This window comes from Phaseolus vulgaris, chromosome 1 (assembly GCF_000499845.2).
Source record: "Phaseolus vulgaris cultivar G19833 chromosome 1, P. vulgaris v2.0, whole genome shotgun sequence".
Lineage (NCBI taxonomy): Eukaryota > Viridiplantae > Streptophyta > Magnoliopsida > Fabales > Fabaceae > Phaseolus > Phaseolus vulgaris.
In genome coordinates, this window is record NC_023759.2 from 47460277 (window position 1) to 47485553 (window position 25277).

Consider the following 25277-nt stretch of genomic DNA (forward strand, 5'->3'; position numbering starts at 1 on the left):
CCCTATAATATTCAAAATGGTTACTATCAGATAAGATACTAATACAATATTTTCCAAATCTCTTTCTATCTTTTACCGTGGATGTGTCTTTCGTTTTCTTCTGGTTTCGAATTCGTTATTTATGGCCCATTACTTGATAGATTAAACTTTTTCTATTTTAAATGCGTTTAACCATGATTGATCGTATTCAACAAATAAAATAAATAAAAAATTGTTGTTTCTACTTATTATGAATGAATTTAGATTAAATCTGTGATTCATTCAATCTTAATTCAAAGTGTTGATAATATAGAGACTGTGAGAATCACCCTGATCCTTCATGAGAAAGACAAATATTAGTGAGGGCAGGGCACGGATCTGCATTAAGGCACGAGTCTGGTTCATGAACACCTGCTACACAGAAATTGTAGTTTGTGGAGAGGAAATTTGCCCTGGATCCTTTTGTTTGTTACATTTATTACAATTGCAATTTTTTTTCTTGAGGGGTCCATAATGGTGGTGTTGTAGGATTAGTCAACATTCACACTGTTTGTATTATGTAGCTAGCATAGCAAGAAGAAGAGAACTTGTATTTCTCATTTCGTTCCTTCCTCCTATAACTTTTGGAGTATCCATTTTCATGCTTCATTTACAAGCATGGATTGTAGTAAGATAAGTCTTTCCCTTCATAATCCCACCATTGAAATTGCCCCCACCTTCCTAAAACTCATACCTCCCATAAGACATGCTATACTGGTTTTTTGGTAACAAAGAAGATAACATTTTTCATAAATATTGTTTAGATATTAAACATCTAGTACACATTTAAACAGCACAATTATCTCTAAACCATACACGTGTTGATGGCTGAGAGATGGTATACGTATACCAGTATACTGTTTCTTAACCCCATTTTTCTTATTTTCTGATGAAGCTAAAATGAAGCTTCCCTGGCTCGAATCCATCTCATAGGTACACATACTTTTAAGAGAAAAAAGAAAGAAATAGAAGGAACCTTAATAGTGAGTACTGATTATGACGTCTCTTTGGGGCCTCCCTCTTATATTAATTCAACTCCTTTTCTTAGCTGCCACTTCATTTCCCTGTCTTGAATTCACATAATCTCTCTCGCTCTCATATTCTCTCTATCACAGTCTGGCTCAGTGCCACTCCTGCTGACATTTCACCTACACCTACTCACAAGTTCAATTCAAGAAGCCATCAGTTAATTGGAAAGGTTCACCCCTCGTGTTGGTGGGGTGAGAAGCTTCCAAAAACTACAAATGGGGAGGCATTCCTGCTGTTACAAGCAGAAACTTAGGAAGGGTCTGTGGTCACCAGAGGAGGATGAGAAACTTCTGAGGCATATTACTAAGTATGGTCATGGTTGTTGGAGCTCGGTTCCTAAGCAAGCAGGTACTCCAACACTCTACCACCACATCTACCATAAAATCAAGCCAAGAATTTCTTGTTCATTTCCCTGTCAATGTCGTTTATTGCCAGGTTTGCAGAGATGCGGCAAGAGCTGCAGGCTTCGGTGGATCAATTACTTGAGGCCTGATTTGAAGAGAGGTACATTTTCACTAGAGGAGGAAAATCTTATCATTGAACTTCATGCAGTGCTAGGGAACAGGTAAATCCATTCCTTCTTTTCATCATTAAACTCTTCTGTTTTCTTCATGGTTAGTCTCTGGCTCTTCCATCCTTGATATCTTTACACGGACATTCTTTCTTTTCTCAGATGGTCTCAGATTGCGGCACAGTTGCCTGGGAGGACTGACAATGAAATAAAGAATCTGTGGAATTCTTGCCTGAAGAAGAAACTGAGGCAAAGAGGTATAAATCCTGTGACGCATAAGCCACTGTCAGAGGTTGAGAATGGTGAGGAGGACAAAACAAGGAGCCAAGAATTATCCAATGAATTGAACCTTTTGAATTCTGAGAGCTTCAAGTCAGATGAAGGATCCTATGAGCAGAGAGCTTCTTCGATTGCCCCCAAAGCCTATGAGATGGAAGGTTCCTGCAGCTCCAAGATTAACACCAAAAACGACACCAACTTGATAGCCAATTGTTCCAACAAAGACTTGTTCCTAGACAGCTACACCACTAGTTGCCAACCCTCAGATTTGATGGGAAATTATCCTCTTCAAATGACTGACAATCTCCCAACCAATTCAAACTCTAGCCATTGGTTCAGTCCTACTGCAAGAACCTCTGATATAAACTCTGAGTTTACTTCCAATGTTATGTCCATTCTTCCACCTACAACAACCTCATTTCTCCCTGGCACTTCTTTCTGCTACAAGCCATCACTTGCCGTCCCTTCAGAAGATATTTCAACACCTCCTTTTGCTTTGAATGGACCCAATTACTGGGAATCCAGTGCCTCCAACAACAGCAATGGCAGCAACACAAGTGATGGCAGCAGAGAATTGACTAGTAGCAAGAACAGCGTCCTCTCTTCCTGGGGACTGACAGAAGAAGCCAAGTGGTCTGAGTACCTCCACAACCCAATGTTGATGCTGGCAGCTCCTGAATCATTGTGCAACCAAATTAGGCCAGCCACACATTTGGTACCTGATAACACTTTAGGGTCCATAATGCCTGGTTCCAAGGAGCAACTCCAGTCTCAAACTTCTCCCATCTTTTCCAAGGACATCCAGAAACTAACAGCAGCCTTTGGACATATATAATAGCATCTCAGGATTTGATATAATGAAAGATTTTAGAAGGGGCTCCAAAGGATTTATTTCTGTTCTCAGTACAGGTGTCTTAAACCACAGATTAATTTTGCTCTTGTATATAGGCCAGGTCTGTCACAAAAACATTTCATTTTGGTAATTTTTATTGTGAGCCAACTCATCTGTCTTTTACCTTCTCCAGTGTGGGTGGAATATAATTGCAGAATAATAAGGATTGGTCTGCTTTGTTCTTTCTTTCTTTTTCTCTACAGTTGACTGCAATGCAATGGTGCATTAATTTCCATATCTATGCCATCACAAATGTTTACTACTGCACGGGAAGTATCACTTTATTTTTCAATGGGGACTCACTTTTAGTTACTTTGCCTACACACAATTCACCGAATCTCTTTCATCTCACCCGTTACCATCTCCTATTCTTCTCCAACCACAGCACACTATCTTTTAGAGTACTAAATATGACACCAAAGCTGTGCAGCCAGAACTTTACCCTATCCAATACTCTAAGTGCTGCACAGCATTTTCTTGACAGAAGAAGGAACACTTTTTTTTATCTGAATTCCATAAATAACAGCCTAAGCTTGAGAGTTTCCCATCTAAGCAAGTTTTAATTTTACCGGCACAAGGAGGCGGCTAGTGTTGTTCTCCCTATAAAACTATATAAGTGAATAATTTGATTCACTCATGACCAAGAAAGGGACAGCAGCAAAGATTAAATGTAGAAAAAGATGCCCAAGGATAACCTTTGACATTTGCGAGCATTTTGCTTACTTTTAATTTATTTCTAAGACCTTGTTGGGTTCTCCCTCTCACAAGTCATTGACGCAAGGGAAGACTAACAGGATCATGTGCGTGTAAGTAGTAATAAAGTGGCACCACTAATGCAATGAATTGAAGTTGAAAGTTGCTTACTTAGTTATGTCCGTACAATGAGACATGGACAGCTAAGTTAAGGAGCACCTTACATGTTTAGCCATGTCTTCTAGCCCTTTGAACACACTTGAAAACATTATCTCAAAACAACCCTTTTCTTTTGCAACTGAGAAACTTCCAATTCCTAGAAGTGTTACTACTTAATTCCAACCCAGTTCCTGCAAAACTTGTCTGTGGCTAACCACATCCTCGCCACAGGTGGCAACATCAATATCCAATTCACCTGCCATGTACAATATCTACTGCAACCATACTCTGCACTACACCTTCAATTATTGACCCTTCTTCATCATCTACAAATTTCCACAACTTTTTCTTTTTTTTTCTTTGCCTCCCAAATATGGAAGGATCCAATTTTCATTATTACATCATGGTTTGACTATGGATTAAAGTAAATCCAAATCTATCATCAATCTTCAAATTCAAATTAATTTAAATAACTCTCATTCTTTTCATATTCGAAATGCTAGACTCTAAGAACTAAACCAAACACACACTAAATTATTTGTTGTATTTGAGTATCATAAAAATCACAAAGTCTCACGTTATTAGGCACTTATAATTTCGGCATTTATAGTTTCTGCTTTTTGAAGCTTTACCTATTACTTATTAACAACATTAATTCCTCTGCTTAATGGTTAACCATCGTATCATTTGACTTAGGTCAGACCAACATATCATTTTGGTTTACCTTAAAATATAAAATATAAAAAATTTAAATAGAATGGGTATTTTTTAAAATTTTAATCATATTAATGGTTAATTTTCATTTTAAATATAATAATTTGATATATAAATTATAATATAAGAATATGATTAAATGGTTTTTAAATAAAATTATTAAGTTAGTTCATAAGTTTATGAATGAATTTAGTGTAATCATCAGAGAAAAAAACAACCTACTTCAATTTAAGATAAAACTTTTGTTATCTTTCAAAATCGTTTTTAGACTTTTTTGGACTCACCGATTAAGTCTATTGATCATTCTAAATGTATAACCTAAAATAGGACAAAGACTAAGTGAACTGAATGCTTTCAACTTTCTTCATTAGGTTTTACTATAATATGAAATAAAGCCTCAAACGAGTATTTATTTGACTCTTAATTACCTTGTTTCCTTCACTATTTTTTTTCTCTCAATGATGTAAAGATTGCATTTCTTGATTGATGTTAGATTTGGGCCTACGAAGGCAAAAGTTAGGCATTTCATCCTGCACCTCCGTATCTTCTTCCTACACCTCCATACTTTTTGTGAAAAGTTAAATTTATCCTTAATAAAATTGAAAAATTAAGCCCAAGTCCTTGTACCGTTCATCATCTTCTTTATGGTTTATTCTCCCTGCACCCAATCAATTTAGACTGGCACCCAATTGTATATACGAAAATACTAAAATGCTCTTAATGAAATTGAAATTAGGTTAAGTGAAATCTGCACCTAATCACAACACCCAACCCTCTTCATTTTTGAAGGCAATGCAACAGCCGCCACCGCCTCCTTTGTTTTCGTTTTCGCACTCAACCCAGTAGTCACCGTCATTTTTCCATTCTCTCGTCCACATTTCTCCTCTGAGGCAGCAGAAACTTCACTTGAACGAGTCATTCAATGAACATGAACCTAGGACCGAAGGACGTCCATTGTTGTGGTCACTAAGGCATTATTTGTGAGGGAGTTCAACAGCGACAGAAAACGAAGTCACTGGAGAAGACAAGGTGAGTTTTAACATGCCTTGTGCGTTCCGGATACGGAAGTGATTTTGACTTTCAAATTTTCTTATCCATAAGTGATTTATGTGTTGTGGATGAAGGTTGTGTGTATACTTCCGCATCCCCATATCCAAAACACATTTAACTCTTCCCGATATGTACATCCAGAATGCAAAACCCTATTCCGGATGATGATATCCGTAAGCCATTTTCCTTCTACGGACATGAGTGTCCAGAAGTTTCAACTGCAAATGTTAAAGAAGAGAAGGGCAGAATGGAGTTTTAAAAAGTTCATCAGGTGCAAGAAGCAATTGATTGAGTGCAGGAAGTAATTACCCTTCTTTATTCTAGCGTAGACAGTATTTCGAATTTTACAATTTGAAAAAATTTGCCAAAAATTATTTGTGATTTTTGGTGGAAAAGCCCATAAGGGTAATATGGATCGGTTTGAAGGAGGCTTACATTAGAGAAAGGGCCAAGAGAGAGGCTGGCTGAAAAAGTTTGAAGAAAAGATACCAAAATAAACAAATTCATATTATATTTCAAATAAAATCGATGACAAACTCTGAATAATTTTCACACTGTGACAAAGTGAAAGTATCATTATCAGGTATTCATGAAATTAAAGACTAATTTAAAAATGAAAATGTTCGGTCTCTACAAATACTATTTTAAAATCTAAAAACAAATCACAAATAATGAAAGCACGGTTTATAAATATTTTTTAAAAACAAATTTATTTTTAGTTTTTTTTCTCAGAAATAGCATGTCACTATCTACCGTCACCGTTATTATATTTGGAAAAGATAACGCGTGTATTCGGAGATGAGCATAGAAGTATGCACAAGATTTTGCACTTTCCTTTCACCGACATTAAAAAACATTTTTCAATTCTTTGTATTCAAATAAAAGTCAAAAGCCTTAATCCTCGGTTGCTTATTAAATAATCACTTTCTCTAACCGCAATACTGAAGAACAAAATTTCAGGTCAGGTTAACAACTTTCTTGTCACCGGTGAAATAAAATAAAATTATATAATACTAATCATATGATAAATAATAGATATTTATGATGTGACGCAGAAATGTGATAATTTAAAAAATATAAATAAAATTGTGGAAGATAAATTGTGAAAAATTATTATTATTTTAAACAGTTTCTTCCCTTTGTAACTACGTCTCCGTTTCTTTACTTTTATTTTCTTTGGACATATCAGCTATACTAACATCTCAAGTAACAATAATTATTTGACATTACATAAAATATTATTAAAAAAAACCAATTTGAATTAATGTGATTATTTCTAAGATTTTGCGAGTATCTTTCGCATCAGTGTGAAATTAGTGGTATATGTTTGGTTTAATTTACTCTAAAATAATTATTTAATTTTTCAACTTTTAAAGATTCTAAAACAAAACAAAAATTATTCAAAGTTAAGTGTAATGAATAAAAGAAAAGTTACAAAAATAAAATAAAGGGTATGGAATTTTAAGATGGTAATTATTTTTCTAAAGATTTTTTTATATATATATATATATAAAATATGTTGTTTGAATAAGAAATTTTAAAAGAATTTGAAATTTTAGAGTAATTTAATTACTTAAAATTTGATACTTTTAAATTTCACCTAAAAATTAAGATTTTGGAATTTTTCATAATCTCTAATTTATGTTGGAATTAATCTCTAATTCATAATCTCTAATTTTTTTAGTTTTATTTAAACTCAATTTTAGTAGAAATGTCACTCGCTTGATTAAGATCAATATATTGTCTCCTATTCTATTGATATTAAGTAATTAAAGTTTGTTTTTATTGATGTTAATAAAAGTTGTTTTTGTAATTAGAGTTGTTAAAATTTTTGTTATTGTAAGTTACTCTTATCTTTTGCTTAATATTTAGTTAGAATTTTTGGGATCAATGTCGAGAAGGCCAATAAATTTTAAATATTTTTTTTCTAAATTGTTTTTAGTAAAATAAATATGAATTATTTGTGTACTCACTTTTAATAAGATGTAATGTAACGTCACTTTAAAAAAAAACAGAAATAGAGCATATTTTCTTCCTTATCTCCATTTCTCTCTCTCCATATACTCTTCCCTCCCTCTCTTTTAATTTTCTCTCCCAATCTTCATCTATCTTAGAATTTGATCGGACCACGTTGTAGTAGAAGAGTTAAGGAACATTTCTACCCGATCATATTTTTAAACAGAGTAAGTTCATTTTTACTCTAAATATCCTTTGTTCTCTGTTTTTTCCTTAGGATTTAGTCATGATGGGGTCAGTTGAGAAGTTTAACCCTCCCAACTTATTCTATTATATACTGAATTTTTGTTCTGTTTGGATAATTTGCATTAGGCCCGTAAATCTTGAAGTTTATCCAGACTGTGGGGAATAAAATTCTAAAAGTTGCTTGGAAAGCAAGCAATTGAGGTAAGGGAAGCTAAATTTAATTTTTAATAGCACCCTAAGATAGAAGATCGGAATGCGGAAGGGAGGTGTTCTCAATATTCAATTTTTCTTGCAAGGATGTTGTGTGTTTATATATTGGGTTGTTTGTTTATATATTATTTAAATTTGTAAAAATATTATATTTTGATGGTTTAATATTTAAGTGTTGTTTTTTTATGTTAATTACGCTTTTGAATATTGTGGATCACTTTTTGAATGATATTGTATGACAGAATGATATGAAATTGAATTCATACATTTGAGATAATGTATGGACTGATATTGATGTATATGTGGTAACAGAGATCTCCGAGCTTCATTGATGATCTAAGTCACATAGACTAAGGTATCAGATGGTGAGAAGCTGATGGGGGAGTTCATGCACACCGTGACATATGAGATGCACAACTTGGGTTGTATTGAACTTACCCTGATCCTTTCTGTTGGATTCGCTGGTAATCTTTGGATCAAGTGTTAGTCTCTGGTAGGACTTTCTTAATACGGGTCTTCCGGAAGACGTTGTTTGTTGAATATTCTGAATGTGTAGATCCATGTGAGATGTATGTGATTGTTTTATTGATGAGATTTGAAGAAAATTGAATAATTTGAGAAATTGATCATGTAATTTGATTTAAGTGTGTATATTATAAAATTATATTTTCACTAGCTTACTCTTGCTTTTCTTGCTGTGTTTGAACTGCGATGACTGTACTATGTACACGAGCAGATGAGCATACAGGTGCAGGAAAGCCTTAGAGATTTCAGAGTTTTATTTTGAGATATGGATATGTAAATATTTGTATTTTTATAAATCCTAATCATCTATTAGGAATGTTTTGAAAAACTTCAAATTTATATAGAAATACGTAGAACTTGTATTGTAATAGTTAGATGTTATTTTTTGGGGGTGTTAGATGTATTACATATTATTTTATATTTCTGCATAAATGTCACTTTGATTTATACAACATCTTCAACTCATTTAGTGTAAAAGAAGATGTATATATTTATACTCATAAGCTACGTGTATTCCTCTACTTTGTTTTCATTTTAGATGTGATTAAGTGTTTTAACTATTGTTTTGATAAATTAGATCGAGATTTAATCCCTAGAAACGGATTTCAATAAAATAAAAATGGTAGCAAAATATATTTGAAAAAATAAATAAAGGCATGAATTGCACAAATTATGTTTACATAATAATTTATGTTTTGGCCACAGTATTTGACTAATTGTTAGTGTATGAAATAGGAATGTTCGTTATTTAGAGGCTATAATCATATTTGCACATGATTTGAATTGTTAATCATATGTTATGAGTGGTTTGAAAAGTTTAGTTATAGTAATGATTTAATAGAAGTGAATTAAATTTAGCAATGAATATGAATTGATTTGAGATGTTGTTGATAGACAACGACTTTGACTCATCAAACGGCTAGGGACCCAACGTGTCCATCATGTCCCTTTTCTCATCATTCTACGATGCCATCCAAATCCACATCAATTTCAACAAGCGTTTTATCACCACACATTTCTTATGTGATCATCGTGCAAATCTCAACTTCTTACGTTATTCATTGCTTTCTTCTTCCTTTTTTTAGTATGTATATATTATAAAAACAATTATCATATCTCTTAATAACGTTGTAAGACAATAAATTTAACCTTTTAAATAATTATCGGAAAACCACTTTTTAATAACACAACTTTAATTAATATCACTGAATATTACTATAACTAAAAACGTTTGAATTTAATTTTGTTAATTATTTAAACATTCTTTTTACCTGTTTCAACCATAAAATGTAAAATTATGGTCAATAATCATATATGAATTATTTTCTATTCTGAACATTGGTCTTCCGTTACGTTTTTTTACTTAAACCATGATTTTGTACTTAAAATATGTTCTGTTTTTGATCTCGATTATTGAATAATATTAATGAGTTGATTAGAGGTGAAAATTGTTGTGAGTTACATGAATATATATATATATATATATATATATATATATATATTTAAAGATATTAGATAGGTAAGTGAGACTTTTGATATATTGTATAAAATGAATATAATTGTATAACATTGATAAGTTAGAGCTGAAAATGTGTGTAAAATAGGACGTGTAAACAATCCAATGGCAGATTGAATACATTCCAACCGTCCAAGAGCTTCCTTCCAATACTATTCATGTTTTATCAACGGTCGGTGAGCGTCTCTGCGTTAATCAACGTCGTCTCACCAAAACCCCGTTCAAAAATGGCTTCAACAATATTTAATTCGTAATTAATATATTTTTCAATAGTTTGAACTTGGAATGTGAAGCTCCACCATTCCACCCCCAAGGGACAGTGACAAATTGTGTAAAATATATAAATAGAGAAGAAAATGGGTGGCTAAGGAAAACGTTAAAAAATGAACATACATGACCTTATGGCCTGCAGGGTTTGCCTTGTACACCAACAATAGTGAATGTTAGGGACCACTTTCTCCATCACTCCTACTCACATCTTCTTCACAAATGATTCTATTCTTAATAACAATTTCTCAACTCATCTTTTTTAATATATATTTTATTACTAATAGTTATTATTATTATAGAACTAGTAGAGACCATTATGAAATAAAAAGTTAGATCCTCTACCTACCAAAAATATAAAAAAAATCAGATGATTTTATGTATCTTTTAGAGTGTAGGTATCTTTTAATCGAGTTTTTATTAATGATTATTATGAAATAAAATGATTTATTCAATGAATTTTTAATGTTTATGAAATAATGGAGGATAATACATTCAATTTAAAGGTTGTCATATAAGAAATATGTAAATACTATTTTATTAAGAAATACAATATATCTTATCTTCTTATATTCTGAATTCTTATATTGTTAAACACTTATATTATCATTTGTGTGTTTCTACTTACTTAAACATCAAAAGAAAATTTTAGATAAACACCTTCCTACAATGAGAGATCAGATAAACACTTTGTATTCGTCAAGATACACCCTCTCAATTATTTTCAATAAGAAGTGAAAAAATCTTACTTTGACAATTGTATAATAAAATATTTTAATTTATTGAATATAATTTTAAAATTATTTTATTTTAATAATAAATATTTTTTTAATAATAATCAATTTTAAGGTTCTCATTATTATTATTATGAGTAATTAAAAAAAATAGAAGGTATATAAGATGTAATAATTTATGAGATTGTGTTATCGAGGGAATGAATCATAATGATTAAGCGTTGGCGGCAGCGATGAAATGGCACGTGGTACAGACTCTGAAAGAAGGAGACAGGTACGTAGGGTTGGTCTGTTTTTTTGTGGGACACTGTTAACTTCGTTATCCCCGGCGAGTGAGAGTCTCAGTGTATATCTTCTTCCACTATTTCTTTCTCTTCAAATTCAATTCTATTATTATTATTTGTAACCAATAGTGAAAACCAAAAGCGTAATAAAACGTGGACAGGTGTCTCCCAATCCCCTCGGAACAAACGAGGAAAGGGTGAAATTACGTCACCGGAGTTGCACGTGGAGAAAAATTAGCTTTTTGTTTTGCCCGGGGTTACATTTCAATAATTAATTAATCAAAGTAAAATTAAAAAAATATAGCAAAGGTAAAGTGCCCGATTCCAATGGGCACCACAAAATTTCGAGGCTATTCTTTTTGTGTTTGTTAGTTGATTGATTGCGGCCCCAAACCAAACACTCATCATTTCAATTCCTAATTCTTATCCCTTTTCTATCCTACTACTCCGGTTACTCTTCAAACTCTGCATTTGGATAAACCACTCTTATAAAATAAAAATTAAACTGAATTACTTTAAAATACACGAAAACAATTAACGTGTAACTGCGAGATTGATGATCTGCAATTAATGAAATGGAATGGGTAAAAGGGTTAACGATGAGCGAAAGTTGGTGCCACATAGTGATACGGTTAATGAGGTAGTCAATTATAGCTTTTGCTTTAACTAACTCTTTCACTATCCATTCTTTGACCGCCAAATATAACCTTCTCTTCCTTTTTAACAAATATAAAGCAGTAAGATATAAATAATTTAATTTGATTTATTGGTCTCGGAATAATGATATTAATAATATTAAAAAAAGAAATGGGAAGTGAAGTTTTTGCATAAATAGGGTGGTTGATTGAAGGTGGGTTTCTACTACTTGTGTTCTCTACCTTATCATAAAAACCCAGAAACGAATGATTCACATTACCCAACACTAAACGCCGCTCCAGTACTCTCACTTTTTTTTCATCTTTCTTTCTTATTTTGATTCTCTCACTCACTATGGCTTCCGATGACAACATCACCTTTCTCTCTTCCTTACGAGAAGAGGATTTTGACGACGACGACGACGATCATCTCCAACAACCTCATCTCCACAACTTGTCGAGGCTTTCGGTGTGTACCAGCAGCACCTTTGGCGTAGACGAAAACGACGAGGACGTTGACAATCTGGCGTCCATGTGCGTGTCACGCTTGTCCATAGAAAGCTTTGATGCAGATGCAGATGGGGAATTGTCAGATGCGAAGGAGTTATCCTCGGACTCGGAAAACGAATTGGGGAGTTGTTACTCTTTGCCCTCGACGCCGCCTCGGAGGAGGAAAGCGGTTAAGGACTACGGGAGTGACAATGGGGGACAGGGAAATGGAAGGAAGAAGAATGATCCTGGGTGGAGGAAGAGGAGAATGGGGAGGGAGCGATGGGGATTTGAGTTTGAGGAAGTGGAGAAGAGTAAGAGAAAAGAGGAGGAACATGTGGGTCTAGGGTTGAGTGGAGAGAGTGATCAAAGTGGGGTGATGGTAATAACTAGGCCAAAAGGTGGGAAAAGGTCTCTTTGCATGGATTTGGAGGAAGTAAAAGCTTGTAGAGATCTTGGGTTTGAGTTGGAACACGAACGCATGCTTGAGATCCCTTCTCGTCTCTCTTCCTCCAACAATTCCGCATTCGAAACCAGCAGTGGTACCAACTCTCCCATCCCCAATTGGCGTATCTCTTCTCCAGGTATAAATTCAAATCATAGAAACCTGTTTTCATGGTTGTGTAAAGTGATTGTTCTTGTCTCTGATGATGATTTATGAATCAGGTGATGATCCAAGAGACGTGAAGGCTCGGCTGAAGGTGTGGGCGCAGGCGGTGGCACTGGCATCTGCATCAAAATACACATGAATTCGATTTTCCCCTAACTCGCTTCCTCTCTTTTTGTGCAATAGATAGCATATATTATAATACAAGTTTTTTTGCTTTCTTCCAACTATGATTATTGGTTATATAATTTTGTTGTAGAGTTCTTGTTTCCACCAGGAGTGTTGAGGTTCATTTCTGGTAAAACTTTCTTGTTTAGTGGTGCTCACTTCTGCTAGTGTTTGATTGAGATGAAAAGGCCCTGATAGGTGTGAATAGCCAATAAAAATATGTAGTAGAAAAAATTTGAATGGACAAAGGAAAAAAATGGTGCAACTTTTGTGCGAATTTTGGATTCATGTAAGCATCTTCGTTTCTGATTTTATTTGTCTTCAAGGTTAAGAAAAAAGTGTTCAGACAGAGACATGCATTATCGAAAGATTTTCTTTTTCATCTTCAGCAAACAGACAAATGGTCAATTATTATACAGTGGTAATGCCGTAACCAAATATTTATTTGCTTGAGTGTTTGAAGCGTCAAAATTAAAATTCAAATAAATTTATACGACAAGATCCTGCCTGAATCGTGGTTCAATTTTTTAAGAGAGCAATTAAACATGCCCTAATTAAAATACAGATTATTATTTTGTTATTTTATAAAATGCAGATTTTAGACACAAATCTTGAGTCGTTCTCCTTTCACAAACATTTTCATGGGATTCGATTCTTAAAATATTATTATTCAGCAAATAAGACAAAATGAAAATAAACTATTCCCTTTTTTTTAAACACTCTTTATTTTATTGAATAAAAAATGGTACGATTCTCATTTTTAACAAAAAATAACCATCTAAATAGTTTAAAAAAACTTTAATAATAAATTTGAATTTTAAAATTATTGTATTAATTGACAAAACAATTTATTAGTCTTGAGCAAATGTTCACTAAGAGTTTCAAACCTACCAAAAGCTACAAGAATAGCTTAACATGTACTACAGACTCCTGATAAAAAATCTAACTATACCACTAAGACTCTGAGCTAACAAAGATTAATCTTAAAACTAAAAGAGTCACATGTATAAACTTAGATTGAGACAGACCTACAAGTTCAAAATTTGATTAAAAGAGAAAGAGTAAAATTTACTCTATCAAATATTCTAATCGGGCAATCTTGTAGATCTTGCTGTCAGGAGTCTAATGGTAGACTCCGATCGTCAAACTGATGAGCGAGGAGGTTAGAATCTTAGAGAAAAAATTTCATCCCCGAAAATTGACTTAACAAAAAAGATATATGGATAGGTTTCTCTAATGGTTTCTTCTAATTCCCAAATTGAATCACCATATCTATTATCCCACACCACCTTCACCATATTGATGGTCTTGCTTCTGAGCTATTTACTCTGATGATCTTCAATCCTAACTAGTTTTGTTTCAAAAGACAAGTTATCCTTGATTTGCACATTATCCACTTCCAACACGTGACTAGGGTCTGGGATATAATTTCTTAGTTGTGATACATGAAAGACATTATGCAAGTTTGCTAATTGAGGACGTAAAGCAATATTATAAGCCACTAGACCTGTCTTCCTTAGGATCTGATATTGTCCAATAAACTTATGAGATAACTTCCTTGATCTGATCGATAGCTCGTCCTACACCCTTGGTTGGTGTCACTCTCATGAAAACATGGTCTCCAATTGCAAACTCCAAAGGTTTTCTCCTTTTATCTGCATATAATTCTCATCTAAACAGAAATTCAATTTTCTCACATTCATAAATAAATTATATAATCTTACAGTTAAAAACTATTCTAAGACGTGGATTATTTGAGAATTATGTTGCAAAATGGTATATTCACAGTTCTGTACACCCACTACATATGAGTTGTGTTGTTTTATCTAACGACCACACATTCATCTCCTAAATAAACCACTAAACACGTTAGACTTGGATTTGCACACGTGCTCCACCAAGATGTGTCAATGTTTGATAAGTGTGACTAAATTAAGAAAAATATTAAATATTATTTGGTACTGTCCCTGGAAAGCTTTAATGCATGATAATGATATTAATTTTGGTTACTTATAGGACAGATCTACTGAATAGAATACCAAATTTATGGCGCTTCATTAATTGACATTAAAATGTCGCCAAAGATAAAATTATTGAAATTAATAAGTGTAAGATTATGACAGTGAATAAATTGTATTTGGAAAGACGAATTTATTTAAGATAAAATTGCATTACAAGGGCAATTTTCATTTTTTTCATAAAACCAGAATGAAATCATCATTAACAATATGCCTCAGTTTTATTACGAATAATAATGTAATGAAACTAAAATCATACGAAAAACATGACTTCTGTACTTTTTTATACCACTTTAGTTTTATTTTAATAGTGATAATAATATTAGGTATAACAAAATAATAAAAAATTATTAATATAAATAATGATGAAGATTATTACTATTATTTATAAATATTATTATGAATTATAATAAAAATAATAACAACATTAATGATCAATAATTATTACTAATGTTAAGATTAAAATTATTTTCATTAATAATATTAGCATTATTATAATAAAATTGAAGTGGTATTTTCAGTGATAGCTTTTTTAAAGCATAATTTATCCATTTTTCCAATTTTATTTATTTTTATAATTAAAAAAAATCACACTACTTTTGTAATAACCACGATCTTGCAGCCAAGTAAGAGTAATAATTATCGGTAGTCTAATGATTTTTCCAAAAAAATTCCTTAAGCTATTAATGAATATGTCGTTTATACGGTTGATATGATATACCTTTATTTATGCCAAACATTTAATTTATCACTCTTAGATAATATTCAAATATCGTAGTATTGCTCCATTTTTCTATTGAAGACGTTACATTTTCGTCTATATTTATTTGTTTTATATTATTTGATGTTCTTGACTAACTCTCAAAATTTATTTAATAAATGAAGAAAATAAATTTGAAATAAATCTATCATTGTATAGAAAAATATAGTTGATGCTTCTATTAAAAAAAGTGACTGCAAAACAAATTGAATTAATGTAGAGTGTGGGCCTTGGCGATGGTCCATTGGTTTGCAAAAGAAGCATAATTCGCGGACTCTGTAAGGTGGGTAGGTGTACTGCGTGCTCAACTCATTTAAACCGGCCCACTCCAGAGGCCCACCTTGAACTAACTACTCGTATATGATCCAACTACTCATACTCATACATCATTTTTTCCCTTATCTCAGTATCTCAATGCTGACAATAAAATTGTGCAAGTACAGATATGTCACCATTCAATACCCGCATATGGTAGGGAACATATCCAAGTTTGGGGAAGCATGATTAATGATTGTGATGAACATTTAGAATGAAGAGTTTAAGACATTAATGAAGTTTGGAAATTTTAATTAAGGAATGAAATTATTGGAGATCCATCGACTAAAGATAATAACTTTTTATAGTATATAAATGAGTGCAGATATCACTTATAAGTCAATTTGATTATAAAGTTAAATAAGACTTAAAATTCACTTCTTAATATGATATCACAATTATTTCTAACTTATTCTAACGACGTGAGGGGGATATGCCGATTTTATGAGATTAAGTTAAGATTAAAGTTCACGTCTTAATAAGAAATTTTAGAAAAAGTGAGAAAGTATTCAGAAGATTTGAGGAGATACCACCATAGTTGCAGGTTGTTCGAGTCCTAAAACATCTATTGCTGACTCTAGACGTGTAACTAGCTGACAATGTCCATAGATAACCATAAGTGACTAAAATGTAAGATTGAAGGAAGGAATGGAAAACTGGCTGGTGCATTGGTTTTTTGGGCTAACACTGAGCGTAGTAGACTAGGAGTGAGTAATTAACGACAGAATACTTAGCATATATAAGCCAGCACTATAAGTCAGCCTCGTGGAGCTAGAATATGTCATGGTTGTGGTAGATGTGTCATCACCACTGCAAAGGAAGAATATGAGAATTTCAGTCTCACCGAGGAATTGCAAAGATGGTATTCAGAAAGGGAAAGGAGGGTGAAATAAAAGTCAACCTTGGGGACTGGTAGTCCACCACAGTAGATCTACCAGCTCTGCAAAAGCAGGATAACGTCAATCTCAATGTCACAGTGGAATTCAAGAAAAGACAAAGGGTGCAGTACTTTTATACTTGAAAGGGACAAAATAGGAAGACACTGAGAAAGAGAATGGATTTTCTTCCTCTGTAGATGACACTGTTAGTGTGTCACCACGCCGTCACGACATGCTGGTAGTGGTGGATAGGACTTAACAACAGTGAGCTACTATGGGATTATGGGGCAAAAAGGAAAATTATATAGCAGGGCACAAGACACGGGAACTCTCCTTGTAGAGAGACAATGAGTATAGCAACTGAAATTTATTGATTTACCTAATTTCTACAATGAGATATATCATAGTTTATCATACGTAGAATCCTATCAGAAAAATGATGTTTCCAGGAATCACGTTTCATCTTTTTTTTTTTTAACAAATATCAAGGAACCCTGAAAGGTGGTGTGATAATTCAAAAGGGAAAGACCCTTAACGTTAGGGGTCCCTGGTAAGTATTAATACGAGAAAATATTCACAATATTGGAAAGGTAGCAGCAGAAGCACAAGCTCAATTGTTAATTTTAGATTTTTGCTCGAAAGAAATCTTTTAGGCCTTATTAATAAGCAGATAGATCTAATTAATTGCACCTCAATCAAGAACTATATTTATTTTCATGACAATGATGAATGTTACATACACATATGGCAATTATAATGATTACATTGATAAAATATGAAATTGCCACATGAAAAATCAATAAACTTCCACTCACTTGAAGCCCAGATCATGGCAGGTTTTGTCACACGGGTAAGCGCAGTCTATAGCTTTGACGGTTTTCCGATCGAAATACCAGTCTCCAACAGCAATTGCAATTGGCTGCATGATAAGATATATCAACTTATCAGATGACTTTTCTGTAAGAACAATAAATAGTGAATAATTTCAACTAAAGGCAGTAGTTTCACTTTGTCTTAGACCTGAGCAAACAAGCGTTTGCAATCAAATGAAGGCTAGATATTTTTTGAATCATGACTGTTTTCCTTTTTATGAGAGGGTCAGACAATGAAGTTTCATATTGTCATATGTTTAACCATCAAATAAATGGATTAAAAATGAAAAAACGTTTATGCCAACATTTCAACAATATTGAAGTAATCCGGCAATTAGTCAATAACTCTAGCATCCCAGAAGATTTATCGGCATATAACTTGAAATCTTTATCATTCTACTTTTTTATTCTTTACAGAAATGATAGCCTCATGCGTTTAGAATCAGTGCATCATATAAAGACAAGGTGAACTATAGAGATGCCATGTTTTTTAATTCCAATCAAGATATTTCTTATTAACGAAGATTTTTTGGAATCTCCATACATGATCTCTCACTAAGTCTTTTCAATACTCCCAATCAGAAGAAAAAGTTAGTTTAGAAAACTCTAAAGTATTCCACCAGCACAGTTTTAGAAGCATAGAAATCTAATTCATGCATACCGTGTGGCCAATAACTGGAGAGTCATCAGCAAACCAAGTATCTTGTAGCTCAGTCTGGCAATGGGCAAAACAAGAATTGATGAATAACCCAGTTTGAGATTCCCCTGAGAAGCCTTTGATGTAGTTTAGCATTTGATTTCTGAAGTCTGATTCAGAGAAGAGATATATTATATTATATTTCAAAGAAATCAGATGATTGTAGATATGCATCAATTGCTATGCACAATACACAATTTCACATTAGTAGAGATCGAAGTGACCTTGGAAGAACAGAATTTGAGATGAGTTACAGTTTGCACGATTATGTTTACAATCATTCCAAGAGCCATGGGGATCTGCTGAAGAAGGGACCAAACTTTCTTGGACCTAAAGGAAAAAATAAGACAGGTTTATATTTAGTCCATATCATAAAGAATTCACTGCTAATCAGGTTGCCACGGGTACACACGGGGTAGTCATCGATAATCATATAGAATATATGATTCTTGCTTAGCTTACCCTATGGACTTTGGCTTAGGCATAAAATAAATTAACATTCCAAATTAATTAACTCAATGATGGTTGAATTCAATGTGCCTACATGGCCAAGGCTTTTAGTGTGGATTGGGTATTGGTAAAGTCAATTTTTTTTTCCTGTACCAAAAACAGAGAAGTAGAAAAAATTCCTGATAGAACTAGAAACCTTTGAAACAGGAAAATCATAGACCACAAATTAGTTAAATAAGAAACTATAGCATCCATGCGATAACATTTTTTAGGACAAATAAAGAGGCACAAGCTTACAAACGTCTAATCAGGCACTTTATTAACATAAAACTAAAAGAGAAACAGTGTATCCGTTAATATCACCTGCCATGCATCATAAGCTGCATTGAGTAGAAACAATGGAGTCTCAACATGGTTGACCAAATTTTGAGGAAAAAAGCACTGCAAAAGGAAAATTTATGTTTAAAATTTGGAAGTTTTACAATTTCATTTCAAGTTATCAACAGCGTGCCATTTAAAATAAATAAATAAATAAAAAATACCGAAGTTGGGTCCAATTGGTTGAGACAACTTTTTGGCAGATTTTTTTGCACTTCCTACAGTTTCAACAACATCAATGTCATGTCATACTTATACATAGTTTCTGAAATTGATATAAAATAAGTAAAACCTGTAACAAGAAAGTTTATTGCAAGCTTGAACCAAATGACTCGAAAATTGAGCTCAAAATAACGTAACCAATATGCTATATTCAATTTCTTACACATTTTTTTACAACATCAAACACTACCTGTAACTTAACTACACCTCCAAACAGATTCCTCAATGTGCGGACCCCAGAAACATCAACCCTACATGATTGAACAGATAATCAATTATATCAAACTCTGCTGATGATGCGGGCTAGTGGTAGTAGTTTAAAACAAAACTTACGCATCTAGGAAAAGCCCTGCATCGCTCAAACATTTCACTTTGGTAGATGTAGGAAACAAGGTCCGGAACTCATCACAATGTATTATAGATGCTAAACCACCAGCAGAGCATCCAGACAAAAGAGCCTGATAAAAAGAATTAATTAGCATCCATGGATATTGAAGATTGATTAATAAATTGCGAAAAAAGGGACATGGTAAACCTGGTTGGCCTGCTTCATTCCCTTTGACATTAATTCTTCCATTGCAGCTTGCCAGATTTTTTGTCCTCGGAATTGAAGCTGTGCAGCCTGAAACAAACACATTCCGATATAACTATAAATTCAGAAAATGAAGAATACTTTCTCGTGCAACCAACTCAGAAAATATATTAGTATGTTATATATAGTCCATACCAAGAAAGATTCATAATATATATATACATACATACTCATATACATATATACATACATATATATATAATTATTTCATCATGTTTTCAATCATTTTAGAAGACAAGATAGTTTCTGTTGAAATTTTAAATGTGTCCTTCCTGCCATAAGAAAAAGGTCTAAATTTGAAAAAAAGAAGAGAAGTTAGTATGTCTACTTTCTGTGATAAAAAGCAAGTATATTTTGACACTATGAAACATTGTGTCATAAAAGTTGCCTTCAAGAGATGCAAACATGGCATATATGAGTAGAAGAGTGGAGTAACACTAGGACCATAACATAACTTTAACTCTCCCACTCTCACAAAGAAACAAAATTCTGCTTCTTTGCCATTGATGTATCAGACAATACGCAAAATAAATAGCAAAACTCTGCTTACTTACTTCAAGTGACTGTCAATTGACTGAATGTACCAATAACTATACATATAAAAGGGGGAAAATATATACTATTATACTTTCATACTCTCACTAACCTCGTCTTGACTATCTCCACTGAAAGATGCCCCATCACAATACCGTACTTTAACTCTGTTCCAGTTAAAGAAATCTGTGCACACACGAAAATATCCGCAAAAATGAGAACACACAAGACCTGAGTAAGCATATCCTGTAATCTCAGAAGGAAATAATGCATGCATGTGTAAGGTAAAGAGAAAAACCAGGGTTTTCTTCAGCTTTATTGCTCAATATCCCTGTGAATGGTAGTTGCTTTTCCATGAATTTTGAGGAACCACGACGAGTAGTTTTTCTGAAGACACAACTTCTGATGGTATTACACCATCCTCCTCCCTAAGAAAGTCGAGTAGGCAAGTATTCAAAAGAGGTATACATTATAATAGAATTATGCCTTTAAATGGTCACAGTTGCATATTACAGATTTGAATTTTTTTAAGAAACTGCAAAATCTTTAAAATATTTTTAAATTTCTGATTGAAACTTTCTGTCGACACTTGGATATTCTGTTACATACCTCCAATTGAATGACCCAACTATTTGCCCCAGATCCAAATCCAGGATGAAAGTGATAACCAGGCAACGTTCCATCCAAACAAACTGGCAATTCAGGACAAAAACTATTATAAATCTTGAAAATGCATTTGAAGTGGACGGAGATATTTGAGCATATTTGGTTGCACTTGCGCGACATCTAAAATCACATTCTTCAAACATCAACTAACGTAGTTTTGGGTAAATGATCACATGTTTGATCTCATGCTGAAGAATCGATTTTTAATTCATGCAACTCTAGGTAACGTTTGCGTTCATTTTTTAATAGAGTTCTAACATTAATTTGCTTTTAGAATAAAAATAACCAAAAATAAATCACTCCACTTATCAATTCCATCAGAATCAACTATGCAAAATCAACTTCGTTAAAAATTAATTTTGCAAACGCTCATCTAAACACACGCATTTGAGACAGTCTTTATAGACCATGAAATCAATTACGAGGACCTCAATTAACCTAAAAAGCATGCACAATAAGTTAGAGCAAAAACATGCATAGTCAAGTTCAGAGACAGTAAGCTAATTAAAAAAATCGGCAAAAGCATTACCAGAAAGTGAAAAATGACAAAGAATGCATTTGGGGGCACAAAGGGAAAAATGCAATGCCAAGTTCAGAGGATACTGTTACAAAGTGGCTTTGATGGTGAAGCCAACATTCAACTCATTTCAGATAACGTAGCTTTAAGAAATCACGAGGCAAATTACAAATAACTTCACTCATTCAGAACTGAGAGAGAGAGAGAGAGAGAAAGAGATACCAGCTCCTTTGGAAGCAGCTCCCGGAATAAGAGTGAGAGGGACCAAGAGAGGATTCGCAGCCATTGAAGCGGCATCGTTTTGGTAGAAAAGCTCATGATCAGATCTAACGTTGATAGCCACAGAAACAAAGGTAAATGCTATTAGAAGAAGCACCTTCATTCTCATTTCTGAATCTACTCACTAAGTTAATCACTTCTCTTGTGATAATTATTCGTTTGTTTATATAGAACACAGAATCTGGGTTTTGGGTATTGGTTTATTCATTACTGCTGAAGTTATAAAGTAGGGTTTTTTTAATTAATTGTCGTGGATAAAACGGAATCAGACATTGTAGCTCGTAAGTCGCACCAACACTCTTCACTTCACCAAGGATACCTCTGTCGGTCCCTTTTTGTTTTTCTCTAATTATTTTTTCATGTGTCTTTTATCAATAAATAAAGTTTAACTGACACTTTAATAATAAAAAACAACTATTTAATAACTATATATTAGAATAAAATATTATATTATAATAAAATATTTTTTTTATATTAAGTGGATGATACTAAGTTCGAGGTATCATCATTTTCTCCTATTTTCAAGATAGTAACTGAAAAATAATTAAAGTATTAAATGTGCTTTAGTGATTGATGAATGTTACCTGCAAACATTTAAAAATATAGATGAATGTTACTGGTAATTATTTGATACATATATTTTTTTTTTTAGCAATGGTGTAATCTTCATGAATGTTGATGAATGCTTCACGTGGTCATTTCAAAATAATAAATATGTATTTAATAATTATTTTAAGTAACTATCAATATTTTGTTGTTGAGAAATGTAGTTGGTCTCTTTAATAGAATAATTTTTTCAGATTTCTTTTTAACCTCCTTTAATTATTTTGATATTTTAGTTTTGATATTAAAAATCCATTAAACTAATCTTTGAAAGCTATTAGAGTATTTTGATGACAGAGTCCTTAACTCATTCTTAATGAAAAAAATAATAGTTTTAGTAAGAAATGGTAGTTTAAAACATCTTTTATAATTAGAGTTATTATCTTAGTCTTGACTATGGATGATATTCATTATGTTACATCATTTTTAAGCAACTTATATTTTTATTTTTTTTAAATTACTTTGATGGATAGTTCTTATAACTCACTCATACTTTTATAAGCACTCTATATTGAAAATGCTCTGACATGAAAAATGAAAAAATAATAATTATTTAAGTTGTCGAAAGATGAAATAGTACTTATAAAAATTTGATAAAAATTTTATACGAGTGGCTTACAACTTATGTGGCATTTAGGATATTATTTTTAGTGAAATAAGAATTGAGTGTATTATTTAAAAAAAAAAAAAAACTAGCACCGGATATACTCTTAAATATTTCTCATTATGGGTTTTTCTAGATTCAACTAAGCATTTTAATTAAACATATCAATTACCATAGTTATTTTATTAAATTTTAATTTACCTTTTCCGAGTTCAATAGTTTTAAATCACTTTGTAACTTCTATTCTAGTAATTTTCAAAATATCATATTTTAACTAAGGTATGATTTTTTTTTATCTCACTATTTGAACATTTTATAATATATAGATATATGCAAACTTTAAAAAAAAAGTGTTTTATTTAAAGATATTTTTCATCAAAAAAAGTTAAATATTTAATATAATGATTTTTAGGGGCATAAACCAACATTGAATATTAATAAATACATATTTTGGAAAAAAAATAAAAAACATTCTTAGATAACTTTTAATTGAAAAAACATTCTAAAAAACTATCATTGAATTAAAAGTTCACTTTGCATTTATTATATTTATAAAAAAAATGGTCAATTCAAAATTATGTTGTATTCATTTATACATCTTAAAATTAAAATTGATGTAATATATAAAGTAGTATATAATTTAGATATCATTTCATTAAATTTTTTATAAAATTTGATATGCACTAAATAACATATAGTTATAATTTAACCATCAAATTAATTAATGTTATTGTATCAATTTTTAATGTTTATGGAAGTTATATTATTGTCACTTGACATTATTTCATGCTATATTTAGTACAATACATGTGTCTGCGTGTAATATTAATTACACATTAAATTAAATTTGATAAATATAATAAATAATATTATTGCCTATATTAAATGCATACTTTAACTGCAAACTACATTTAATAAATATAATAAATAACATCATTGTGTGTATCAAAGATGTACATTAAATATTGCAATATTAATTAGATGTTATATTTATAGATATCAAAGTTAGTACGTTTTAATATTTACATAAATACTATCTTAATAAAGCATGTGTAATGTTAATTATATATAATAAAATAAATGACATTTGTATAAAATATATATTAGTAAAGTGTATACAATATTACTTATATATTGCATGTTTAATTAATAGAATTATATAAATAATTATATATTTCTTTATTTATTAATATATTAATAATAATTCATAAATAATTAATTATATACATTTCTTTTCTGTAAAATGCAGAGCTTAGTTATACTAGTAAATGTACATACTTAAGACTTACCAATTTTATATTTCAAAGACAAATTATTGTGATTTTCCTCGGGTATACTCTGCAATTTACAACTTTAAACTTTTATTTACGACAGAAACCAACTTTAAATTTTAAAAGCACTAATATTTCTATAAAAAATCATTTTCTGTGGTCCTATAACTATTTTTAAATCAAACACAAGACAGGTATTTTTGTTCATTAATTTTTGCAAGTAAAATCTCTTTGTTTAACTAGAACGGGTTATTGAAACTATTTTGCTGTTAATTGTATCAATGTGATAATTTGGGATTTCAGAGTTTGATGAAGGATTTTGGACCGAGATTGAGATCAAAATTGATTAATTTGCATACTCGGCCAAGATAAGAAGTTTGGTAGTCGAATTCACCTATGATTTTGCTTCTTTTACCCACCATTTTTGAGCTTGCACTCCCCTCACATTAATGAAAGGAATAAATACCTTCAAGGTTTATACTTAAAAAGTTTTTTCTTTTCTTTTCGCCCTAACTTTCTTGTTGCATTGTTGTTCAAATGTATTGTGATTGCGATTTTTTTTCGTTCACTTTGCTTGGTTATCCTTTTTTCTTTGATGGATGATTTAGGTTCAACTTTATATCAAAATTTAAATTTTGA

The 25277-nt window shown here is 31.9% G+C and overlaps 3 protein-coding genes across 5 annotated transcripts; 2 read left to right on the plus strand and 1 right to left on the minus strand.

Moving 5' to 3' along the window:
• The first annotated feature begins 269 nt into the window (after positions 1 to 269).
• LOC137814864 (transcription factor MYB61-like) lies at positions 270 to 2915 on the plus strand. Its single transcript, XM_068617788.1, has 3 exons — positions 270 to 1395; positions 1483 to 1612; positions 1721 to 2915. Exons 1-3 carry the CDS (start codon positions 1263 to 1265, stop codon positions 2670 to 2672), a joined length of 1215 nt encoding a protein of 404 aa, XP_068473889.1. The 5' UTR covers positions 270 to 1262; the 3' UTR covers positions 2673 to 2915.
• An 8863-nt stretch (positions 2916 to 11778) lies between these two features.
• On the plus strand, positions 11779 to 13270 carry LOC137814851 (uncharacterized). The gene is made up of 2 exons (XM_068617770.1): positions 11779 to 12791; positions 12874 to 13270. The coding sequence occupies exons 1-2, from the start codon at positions 12074 to 12076 to the stop codon at positions 12954 to 12956; spliced, it is 801 nt and encodes a 266-aa protein (XP_068473871.1). The 5' UTR covers positions 11779 to 12073; the 3' UTR covers positions 12957 to 13270.
• Positions 13271 to 16530: 3260 nt separating this feature from the next.
• On the minus strand, positions 16531 to 22472 carry LOC137814865 (pectin acetylesterase 12). Of its 3 annotated transcripts, XM_068617789.1 has the most exons (14): positions 22104 to 22472; positions 21308 to 21390; positions 20997 to 21126; positions 20811 to 20884; positions 20108 to 20194; positions 19906 to 20030; positions 19763 to 19823; positions 19515 to 19568; positions 19336 to 19413; positions 18747 to 18852; positions 18487 to 18632; positions 17769 to 17872; positions 16977 to 17015; positions 16531 to 16885 (listed from the first exon to the last, which is right to left on the minus strand). In XM_068617789.1, the coding sequence occupies exons 1-14, from the start codon at positions 22267 to 22269 to the stop codon at positions 16777 to 16779; spliced, it is 1362 nt and encodes a 453-aa protein (XP_068473890.1). In that variant the 5' UTR covers positions 22270 to 22472; the 3' UTR covers positions 16531 to 16776. The 3 variants fall into 3 exon arrangements, with proteins under 3 accessions (XP_068473890.1, XP_068473891.1, XP_068473892.1); XM_068617790.1 differs by lacking the exon at positions 16977 to 17015; XM_068617791.1 differs by lacking the exons at positions 16531 to 16885; positions 16977 to 17015 and having other exon boundaries at positions 17638 to 17872.
• Positions 22473 to 25277: the final 2805 nt, after the last annotated feature.